The sequence below is a fragment of the Aegilops tauschii genome, chromosome 2, assembly GCF_002575655.3.
Source record: "Aegilops tauschii subsp. strangulata cultivar AL8/78 chromosome 2, Aet v6.0, whole genome shotgun sequence".
Lineage (NCBI taxonomy): Eukaryota > Viridiplantae > Streptophyta > Magnoliopsida > Poales > Poaceae > Aegilops > Aegilops tauschii.
This window is the reverse complement of record NC_053036.3, coordinates 35,194,045-35,205,072: the sequence shown is the minus strand read 5'-3', so window position 1 is coordinate 35,205,072 and position 11,028 is coordinate 35,194,045. Positions and strand designations below refer to the sequence as shown.

Here is an 11,028-nt window from a genome sequence, read left to right as displayed (position 1 = left end):
GTTAAGAGTCGCTTAAATGGATATATTTCTCTATTTCAAAATATAAGACCCTTTTTGATACTTTGATACATAAAGAGTATATGAAAAGACCAAATATAGACGTACTTTTGTTTTTCAGTATCTTTCCTCGTAAAAACAAAAGTTCTTCAATATCTTTTCAAGAGTTATAAGGCCATTTCTAACTTATTCCTTAAAATGTCATAAGGGAGTAAAAATTGGTTATACTTCCTTACGCGCATCTAGCCGATTCCCTGAAATGAAAGTGGAGTAAAGAATTTACTCCGGTCCCTACATCCCCTAAATACACTCCGTCCAGAGGCGATTCGCTATAAATTTTCTTCACGCCAAAACCTCTGTGTGGCCGGCCGGCGGCTCACGTGAAGCTCCCTAGTCGACGGCGGCGACCTCGGGCCTTGCCGAGGACCTCGTACGACCCCATCATCACGCTCAAGGTCTACACCTGTAACAACCACCCCGTCATCACGCTCATCACGCAGCTCGACACCGCTACGCCCTAGTGCCGGCCTCGCGCCGCCCAGCTGCAAGAGGGTCTCCAACCAGCACAAGCAGCAGCGTCTCGGCACCCGTGCCTGAAGTCCCGCCGCCCCTGGCGCCGCAGCAGTGCGTGGCTGCCAAAACCAACGGCGGCAGCTGGATCGGCGAGGTCGTCGCCCCGGCGGCCAGCATGTCCCCCGGCGTCATGATGACCTACTCGGAGCACACCTGCACGTAGGTGTAATGATTCGCCCGTTGGCTTGCGAGGAACGCGATGTTTTGACAGACTGTCGAGCTCGAGCTCGAGACATGCATTGTTTGTTTCTGCGGTTTCTTTTGCCCATAATTAGCTATGTTTAACACTGGTCGGTTTTCTTTTCTCTGTCCAATATATTCGATTACGTACGTAAACTGTATTCGATGTGGGCGCGCCATGACAGTGACAGTGACGGTGTTGGCTCTCGTCGGCGGCGGTCCAAGGCGAGTTGTCGTCGTCCTCATGACCTCATCTGCACCTTTGCGCTGGCCACGTCCGGCGCGCGCCGCACCTCCACCATCAACTCGCTGGCGTCCGTGATCGGCATATCCGGCGTGCTCACTAGCCGTGTCGGCTTGGTCACCATCGTGGGGCGCATAGCAGGTGTTTGACGAAATGTGTAAGCCAAAAATAAGTTTTACTTCATTATATATAAGGGATCGGTTAGCTCCGGCCAAATCTTAATGAAGTAAATATACTCCACTAAGGATTTACTCCATCGAATACTCTGCTATTTATTAGGATCAGTTAGAAATGCCCTAATCTTCTCAAACCTCTAAGAGCATTCTCCAACAGCTACCTTTAGGGCAGCATTGTTGAGGTAAATAAGTTATTGGGGATGACTCTTTTATGTACTCCTTTCGTTACAAAATATAAGGTGTATTAGTTTTTTTTTAAAATCTGACATATGCATATTTGACCAAGGTTTTACAAAAAAAAATCAGCATGTACATTATAAATTTTGTAGCATTAGATCCATCACGAAAAGTATTTTTCATATTTATTTATTTTGTATTGTAGAGGTTGATATTTTATTCTATAATTTTGGTCAAACATACACAAGTTTGACTTGCACAAAGATTGATAGACGTTATATTCTGAATGGAGGGAGTATATAGGATATATAGTATACGGTAATACAGGTAGATGTGCATTTTCAGGAAATCTCCAAGAATTTATTCCGCTAGTGTGCAAACTTTATTCTGGATATCGCATATATAATTGCAACCAACCACGTGCTTGTATTTAGCAAGCACCAATTTTAACTAGCGGTTGGTGGGGGCTGATAATCGACGAGGTACGGCATGGTGTTGAGCGCGTTCTCCACGAGCGTCCCCACCATTTCCCACACCTGCTTCTCCCTCGCTCGCTCCTCGATCACCCCGCCGATGTCCTTCTTGATGTCGTACCTCATGGTGCCGATGAGCTCCTCCGTGGTCGGGCCCAGGTCAACCGTGTCGAGTATGAACTCGCCGTCGTCACCGCCAAGCACGCGCACGAGACTGGGGCCGCCGAACAGGTTGTGCTTGCTGGACAGGGCCTCCTGGTACGCTCCGGACAGGAGCACGGCCACGTAGTATCCGCCGCCGCCAGGGCTAGACACGGTGTCCAGCGGGTGCAGCGGCAGCGTCTCTGCCCCGCCGATGAACTTCTCGATCTTCCCGTCGCTGTCGCAGGTGAGGTCGACGAGTGTGGCCATGCGGGTCGGCCTCTCGTGGAGCCGGCTCACCGGCATCATCGGGAACAACTGCTGGATGCCCCAGAAGTCGGGCACCAGCGAGAAGACGGACAGGTTCATGTGGTAGTTGTAGATGGTGGCGGCGTCAGCCATGACGCTCTTGGCGAGCTTCTTGCCCAGCTTGTACATCTCGATGCCGTGCTTCTTGATGTCCAAGGCATGGGACGTGGACATGCCCGCCGCCGCGTCACCCTTCAAATTCAATAGCGCCCTCGGCTGCTGCTTCGAGGCCAGCTCATGGATCTTGGCGTGCAGCTGCTCTGTGATGTCGCCGTCGTCTTTGGGCTCGGCGATCGCGGAGAGCGCCTCGAGGATGATCATGGAGTGGTGTGACGCCATGGCGCGGCCGCTCTCGGTGCAGAGCACGGGGTGGGGAACGCCGTTGTCGTCACACTTGAGCCGCACCGCCTGCACGATGCTGGACGCGTACTCCTCCAGCCCATACGCCACCGACATGTCGGAGCTGCCCGATCTTGTCCCGTCGTAGTCGACGCCGAGCCCACCGCCGCAGTCCAGCGTGGTCATCGCCTCCGCGCCACAATCGTTCACGAGCGCGCAGTAGATCCCGGCGGCCTCGCAGGCCGCCTTGAAGACGATGTCCGTGGACGGGATCATGGAGCCGACGTGGAAGTGCAGCAGCTTGAGCCAATGCAGCTTGCCCATGCCCCTGAGCTTCCGGGCCACCTCGTAGATCCTCTCGGCCAGGAGCCCGAACTTGCCGTGCTTGCCGGCCGTGGACCCGAAATGGCCCGGTAACTTGGTTAGCAGCTTGGCACGAACACCAATGGCCGGCTCGATGCCGAGCCTGCGGCTCTGCTCGACGACGATGTCGAGCTCCTCCTCCATCTCCAGCACGATGATGACGTTGAGGCCCATGGCGCGCGCCGCCAGGGCGAGCGCGACGTAGTCCTTGTCCTTGTATCCGTTGCACACCAGGTAGGCGCCAGGCTTGGCTCTGCCCCTGGTGAGGCAGCTCATGGCGATGAGCAGCTCCGGCTTGGACCCGGCCTCGAGCCCGTAGCCGTACTCGTGGCCGAAGCGGACCATGTCCTGCACGACGGCCTTGTTCTGGTTCACCTTGACCGGGAACACGCCCTGGTAGACGGAGCGGTAGCCGGTGTGCTCGATGGCGGCCGCGAACGCGGAGTGCAGCGAGTCGAGCCGGTGCCGGAGCACGTCGGGGAAGCGGAGGATCATGGGGAACTGGAGCTTCCTCTCCTTGCCGTCGTGATCTTCGGTGGTCGTCGTCGCTGCGGCTTGCTGGATGACGGAGAGCAGGTCGATCTCCTGGCCCGGTGAGGTTTGGCGGCCGTGGGGGCGGACGCAGAGGTGGCCGTGCGTGTTGACGGCGAAGTAGGGGTCGCCCCAGCCGTGGATGTTGTACACTCCGCCGTAGTTCTTGGCCATGATCGATGCAGTCCCCACGAGGAAAGAGAGGGCAGGTGAATTTTATTACTGTGCCGGTGGAAGACTGCTGTGTGGATTTCGGGCTATACCTTCCTCGGTTATATAGAGGTCTAGCTAGAGGAACGAAAATGGCGTTTTGTATCCATGCATGGAGGAGGCCTGATTAATGAGTGTCGGTGTGGGCCTCGTACCACCGTCTCGGGTGTGAAGTCGTGGAAGTCATGCATGCTGGACCGTAGCAACTCGGTGACGAGGACGGTGTTTGCCTCGTGGAAAAGCCTTTCACGTACGTGTCCATCTTCCCAGCCTTATATAGTAGTACCGCCTTATCGGTGTCTTTCAAATGGAGCAAACCAACCTGTATTTGTATGGGTTAGGAGGATGATCGTATCCTTAGCCCATCGATCAGGGTTTGAATCTTGTTGCTCATATTATTACATGATTTTACTTGTGGTGACTTCGTCAATCTTAAGATGATATGCCGTCTCAGTCTTTTGGAGATGTTTATAAAGATAGGATCTGCGTGTGTGCTCATAGAAATAAAGTGTATGTGCGTATACATGAACGCCTGTGTATACTGTGTTTCAAAAAAACATCTCTCAAATGGAAAAACAAAAGTTATGCCTAGCCCCGCACTAGAAGAAAAACTCAAGTTGGTTGGCATCTGCCTACTGTCATGGATTTGTTTTGAAACCGTCTTCTAGAAACAGTAAACTACACAAATCAAGAGGTTATGACCCTCCATCAAAAGAAGAGGTTGCCACGGACGCGCGCGTCTATATAAGAGACAGATTACAAGGATCGGTTAGGTGGATCTGGGAGATATTCCTTGATATGCAAGATAGCTATGTACAAGGCAAATATCAGGAAGATCTCAACCAACATCTCAATCCTAACACGTTACAAACAGAACCCACACATGCCCTTATACATGGCTATGCACGTTGTTTAACATGATTACCTTCGACAGTGAGGTGTCCGTGGTGGTTTTGTCAATCTTAAAATTTACTGGGTCAGTTTTACAGATGCTTGTAGAGACAGTGTGTGTGTCTAGGATATGTATGTGTTTGTGATCATTTGCCTGTACTGTGTTTCCCAAAAAAAAGATTAGCTTTCCAAGGAATTTATATCCATGTGTGGGTAATGTGCTACAGGTAGGTTTTTTGATTTGGTTATGTTTTCTTGAATGTAACTAGGAAATGAAGGCTCGCTTAGCCGTGCCCGCCCATATTGATACCAAATAATGAAATTATTTAGAAAATTTCTAAAGTACAAATATTTGAGAAAGTTTGAATTGTTGTACGGGTCTGAATATATGCGAGAGATATTTTTGAAATAGTGTTCAAAACGCTAAGCTTTTAAAGGTAAGTAACAAAGGAATCACAAGCAGTGGTTGCTAGGTGCATCTCCGTGATGCACTAGGACCATTACAAATGACAAACTCAACCATGATACACTAGACATACCCCGCACGTTGCAGCAGGATGGTAGTGTAATAAACAATTTAAAAGAGATGGGCAGATGGTAATAAGAAAAGGAGTAATAAATAAAAATAAGAAATATTTTGCAGCAGAAGATGGCTTGGATTTAATGTGTAACTCTGAAATCAACTTACTTAGTACGATCAGTTCTCTAACCAATATTTGTTAGTTAATAATCGGGTGCCATAGTTTCTTCAATACAGTGAACAACAAATAATCCTGTTTGTTCGAAGTGGACATCGAATACTCGAGTCTTATAGCCTTTTTTAGTGTGTTGATATTTGAAAAGGGGACAGGGCAATGTGTTGCACTCCTGGTGTTGTTAGAGCACTATATTTTATTGGTATAATCATGCTATGTTCCAAACTCCTTTTTGTTTTGCTCATATGATATTGCTCATCTTTTGTTTTCTATCCTGATGCCTCATGCATTTACAGTAGCAATGTTCTAAATTTAGTGTTTCTTGAACATGGTTTGGGACTCAGGGCAATGGATAAAATCTAGATGCTAAGTTGACTTTTTACCTGTGGATTTGCTTATCCTGAAGATGCACAAAGGCTTAATAGCTCAAGCATTGGATGCTGGCAAAATAGAAATTCCTTCACCAAAGGAAGAAAATAATTCCACCGATTCGGAAGATGCTACAAATACTGAAAACTTTGAAATTAGTGAAGCACCGGAGACCACTGCTACTGCACTGTAGTGTTATCTCAATCACGGCATTGAAATAGTATTATCTATTACTTGACATTTTCTGTATCATGAGGACCACTGCCACGTTGTGCCAATATAACCATAGCCTTGAAAGGTGTCCGCTAAGTGTTGTTACCATTGATTATTTGAGTTCCAATTTACGTTCTTCAGAATACCTCCAAAATCCTAACTGAGTAGCATCAACGAGTGTCGGATTCAGATCCCACTATGATGTAACACTTGCTTGCCTGGACAATTTTCTGTACTGCAGCATTTATGTTTTATTTTTTAATTCCTAATTAGTTAGTAGTAGCGTGGGAAATAAACTGTGTGCTACTAGTATTTAGGATACTAGTAGCGCCTGGTATTATAGACACGCTACTACTATTTCGTTAGTAGTAGCGTGGGGGGCGTCCGTGCTACTACTAACATTGTAGTAGTAGCGTGTGGTGGCACACGCGCTATTACTAACTTTTTAGCTGTAGCTGATAGTAGTAGCAAAGTACCCGCGCTACTACTAGCCAGTTTACCCATGCTACTAGTAGCATTTTCTCTTGTAGTAACGAAACTAACTTACACTGGTACGCGTCGGTGTTATACAAATGGTTTTTAACCCGTTTCCGCGACGACATTTCAAACTATTGCCAAGTGAGTGTGGACGATAGGGGGGTCCTTCCCACATGACCCAGAAACCGTCGGGGATAGGGAGCCAAGATGCATATACAATACTCCTATTTGTTTGTGCTCGCATTGCCATCGCAGTCGGTATTCTCTGGTGCTACGTTTACGATGCGCGAACCATGACAAACTGTTCACTATTATAGAACGTGTATGATAAGCAGACAATCACACACATTCGCTTTTTCCTAACCGTATGCGATAACTAATTAAGAAGATTAGCTAATCGTCGTACGAGTGTCGGACAGGATTACGAAACGTTGGACTGTCGTAACATCGTTGTACACGACAACTATCGCACACGCTATTCTTTGGTGCAACGTTTACGATGCATACTTCATCAGTGGTTGCCAATCGTGTACGATAAGTCAACTATCACAAACGTTTAGTTTGCCCGCACAGTTTGTGATATTGTCTGACATCGCACACGCTTTGCAAACGGCAACTGTGTGCATGCTTGCACACGTTTTCTCTCTGTGAACCGTGTCGGATTATGGTGTATATCGCAAACGTTTGTGTTTTACCAACGGTGTGTGCCGTAACAATCTGGAGAGCGTAATTTCACCATAATTTAATTGCCGCTATCTCAAATTGTACCCGATTTGAATTTGAATGTATGCTATAGCTTTATTCATATCCATCAGGTTCGAACAACCAATGCATTATTCGATTCATAGGTACATATATTCAAGAATTACATAAGAACGAAATAAAGAATGATGAACCACAGTTGTATACTTGTATTATTAAAGACGGTAAAAAAGAGGCAAAATACATTCTGGTGCCGAACAAGGTGACGTGGAATGCCCATATTGTGCCCTCCTCCATGCAGAAGGCACGCACGACTCTAGTCCAACCCCTTGTGATGGCCGACCGCCCATCCTTCACGATCTTCATGAAAACATCTAGATAATCATCGTGTTCTGATAGAAATACTTTAACCTTTGCATGCCCACCAATCATGTAGTTCGAGAGGTAATTTTGAGTAAACTGCTTTGGGAACCACTGCGAAGGAAAAAGATTCAGACATTGTCATCTAACACAACTCATTATGGACAGTAAAAAGAAGGCTGCATAGTTCTTACTTACCATCCTGCAGTACACTGTTGTCTTGGATAAAGTGTAAACAAATAGTTTAATTGCCATCTTTTGATCCATTTTACTAACAATCTTTATTAGCTTCCTCACTTGATGTTGGTTCATCGATATCTCATTTCCCCATATGCAGAAAGGGTCAAAGCGCGGATCTTTACCAATGACATATGTACCCGAAAGCACCAAGTTAATATTAGAAGCTAAACAACAATTGCACAATGATGTAGTACAACACTCTTTTATAATATCTTATAAATCCAATATACTCACATATTAGATGAATTAACATCTTATATTATGGGCCGGAAGGAGTTTATTGCAATCTTACAGATTATCGGCTGATTAACTGCTGCTGTATCCACGGGTTAGAGTTAGTTTGAGCTAGTTCGGGCTCAAATAGCCCTAAAGTATATCGAAACATGAGGGCTAGTTTGAGTTAGTTGCATCTAACCCACCCAAAAAACTATCCAACCCAAGAGGTGCTAATTGGAGCTAGTTCTCCTAGTGCATTTATTGTCAATCCAACCCTGTCATACAAACACCTCTTTGGATGGAGTTAGTTCAGGGTTAGTCATGAGCTAGGAACTAACTCTAACCTCTAGCTAAGTTCAGTATCCGAACATGGCTGTGTTGTTGTTGTTGTTGTTGTTGTTGTTGTTGTTGTTGTTGTTGTTGTTGTTGTTGTTGTTGTTGTTGTTGTTGTTGTTGTTGTTGTTGTTGTTGTTACTGCTCTTCTACGTATATCTAGACGTCATCAGAACATTAAGGTAACACTCTTCCTTGTTGCTATGTAGCCTAGGATTGCACATTTAGACATTAAGTACAACGCATGTTTCTATGTAGCCTCAGATATATTACATATGGCCCTAGTTAACCTAACGACAAATGGGTTACAGAAATATTCAGTTAAAAGTCTGATTCACCGATTAGTCCCTTATCAGCCCCCGACCTATATGGTACCAGCTACCGATATCCTGAACAATGAGTATATATAAGCCATGGGATGAAACTAACCTCGATGGAAAATAGCAGTCGTTCCCAAAATTGTCTTGTGTAGGTACATCGAGAGGCATGTTAAGCAGAACAGGCTGAACATCAACCAAAATTATCCATGGCAGACAAAATAATCTCCAAAAGATAGCTTCAGTGTGCAGGTTTAAGCACGCTAGTAAAGCAAAACAAGTGGAAAGGTGTGTTAACTGCAACAGGCCTAACATTTAACAACAAGCAAAGATAGTCATTCAAACTGGTATTGTGCCGGTCTAAGTACACTGGTTATTGTTAAATAAAAAAGGAAAGGCGTGTTAACTACAATATGCATCAACCAAATGTAGTCATTCATAGTGGTATTGTTGAAACTGGTATTGATGAAATTGAACTGCACAGTTCATACTTGCACATATAAAACATCATGTTGTGAATAACTGGAATAAACAAGGCATACTACGAACAACCAAAGATAGCAATTTGAACTGGACATATGCTAACTACAAACAACCGAACAATCAAAAAACTTTACAAAAGGCATATGCCAGCTATAACAGGCTTAACATCAAGCAAATACATGCATTCCTATCGGTATGTTTAAAACTGGATTGATGAAATGTACTGCACAGTAAATAATTGCACATATAGAGTATCAAATTGTGAACAACTAAAATAAACAAGACATACTGCAAACAACCAAATATAGCAACTAAAACTTGACATATTCTCACTACACTACAAAACGGACTCGACAAAAACAATCATGGGTTTCCCCTTGTGAAGAGGCACGGCAAAACAAATAATGGGTTTCCTCACTTGTCACAGATGGGCTCGTTCCTGTGGGAAGAGCATGGACCCTGGATGGGCTCCATGTTGTCGCCGATGGGCTCCTTCCCCTTGGAAGAGCACGGCTGTAGGGTGGCCTCCCTGATGTCGTAAACGGGTCTTTCCCCTTGGAAGAGATGGAGAGGGTGCCCTGCTCATGATCGCCGTCGATGAGGTATGACTTGGAAGCTGTGGATCCCAAGCCAGCGTCGCAGAACGTGTCCTTCAGAAATGACAAAAGGGGCTCGATGGCGATGTAATGGCAAATTCTTGACAACGAGCCAGAGAAGATCAGCGGTGGGGCCATGGATGAGATCGACGGCGGTTCAACCCGAGGGGTTGGGGGTGGGCCACTTAACCTGTGACATAGCCCGCCTCAGGCCATCGCTGTCGACGTCGTAGCCGCGTCTGCGACATACCCACATACTCTAGCCCGCTGATTGAGTGCCTGCGGCCAGTAATGCTCGTTAGCTTCCTCGGCGACGTCAGGCGAAGAGACCGCGATACACCTCTTTTGGGCCAGTTGCTCCTCGAGCTCCACGGGAAGCATAGCCGGGCTTAGGCTGCGACGCTCTGGAGTGGGGGATGGGATGGGGATGGGGATCTGTGGGAAAGGGGGTGTTTGGCAGGCGTCATCTAAGAAACTCAGGGCGGCCTGGGTATGGAGATCGGTGGGTAACCTGCACGGGCAAGCCGACAGATGTTGACAATGGAGGCCTTGCGGCGGCGGCGGCGGGAACCTTGCTAGGGTTTCGAGCGAGGGAGGGTGTGTGTGTGTGCATGCGCGGGCCCGAGGAGGTTTTGGTGTGTGTGTGCGCGTGTGTGAGTGGAGGGGGAGCGGGGGGTGTGTTTGAGGAAATGACATGGGTACTGAAAATTTTACTACGTGGGAGTCAAACGCGGGAGTGAAATGCCGGAGCTATTGAAACTTTTGATGCTGGTGCATCGCACACGGTCCGGAGATAACATCGGTGTGTTAAGAAACAGAAAAACCCTCGAGGCGGGCAGATATTTTCGAGGGATGCTGTCACAACCCTAGAATGCCTGAGTGTAATAGTTGGATCAGTGGGCATGCATCATGTTAAATTCACGAAATTGAAATGAGGAATATTCAAAGCCTCAGAAAATATTTTAAAAGAAGGGCAAGAACCGCTTTAATTGCATTCAGCGATTCCAAAATGCCCAAAAAAATAGTTTTGAGAATATTGGCAAGGGTTATATACCAAACCAAAATTTTGGAACATTTTTAAGGAATTATTTGGTCTCTGAATTGAAAACAATATTCTATTTGAATTTGAAAATATATTCAAATATATATGGGATATATTTTCAAATGCTCTGTGATAATTTATGTGCCTCTGGAAAAGTCCCTGAAGCAACATAAAAATACTGAGAGGATGTTTTGGCATTGTTTGAATTTTGTTTGAATTAAAAACAATGACAAAAGATTAAATAAAAGAAAGCAGAACAGAAAAATAAAACAGAGCAGAATCTTACCTGCTTATCAAGCCCAGGAGAGAATTGGCCAAGCCCACCAGGGGCGCCGAGGTCTTCTTCCACCTATGCCTGTAGGCAGAGGCGTGTCGCCTGCG

At 46.3% G+C, this 11,028-nt stretch overlaps 1 protein-coding gene across 1 annotated transcript; it reads right to left on the bottom strand.

The window, feature by feature from the left end:
* Positions 1 to 1,685: 1,685 nt before the first annotated feature.
* LOC109768991 (arginine decarboxylase) lies at positions 1,686 to 3,950 on the bottom strand. The gene has a single exon (XM_020327728.4). It carries the CDS (start codon positions 3,675 to 3,677, stop codon positions 1,794 to 1,796), a length of 1,884 nt encoding a protein of 627 aa, XP_020183317.1. The 5' UTR covers positions 3,678 to 3,950; the 3' UTR covers positions 1,686 to 1,793.
* Positions 3,951 to 11,028: the final 7,078 nt, after the last annotated feature.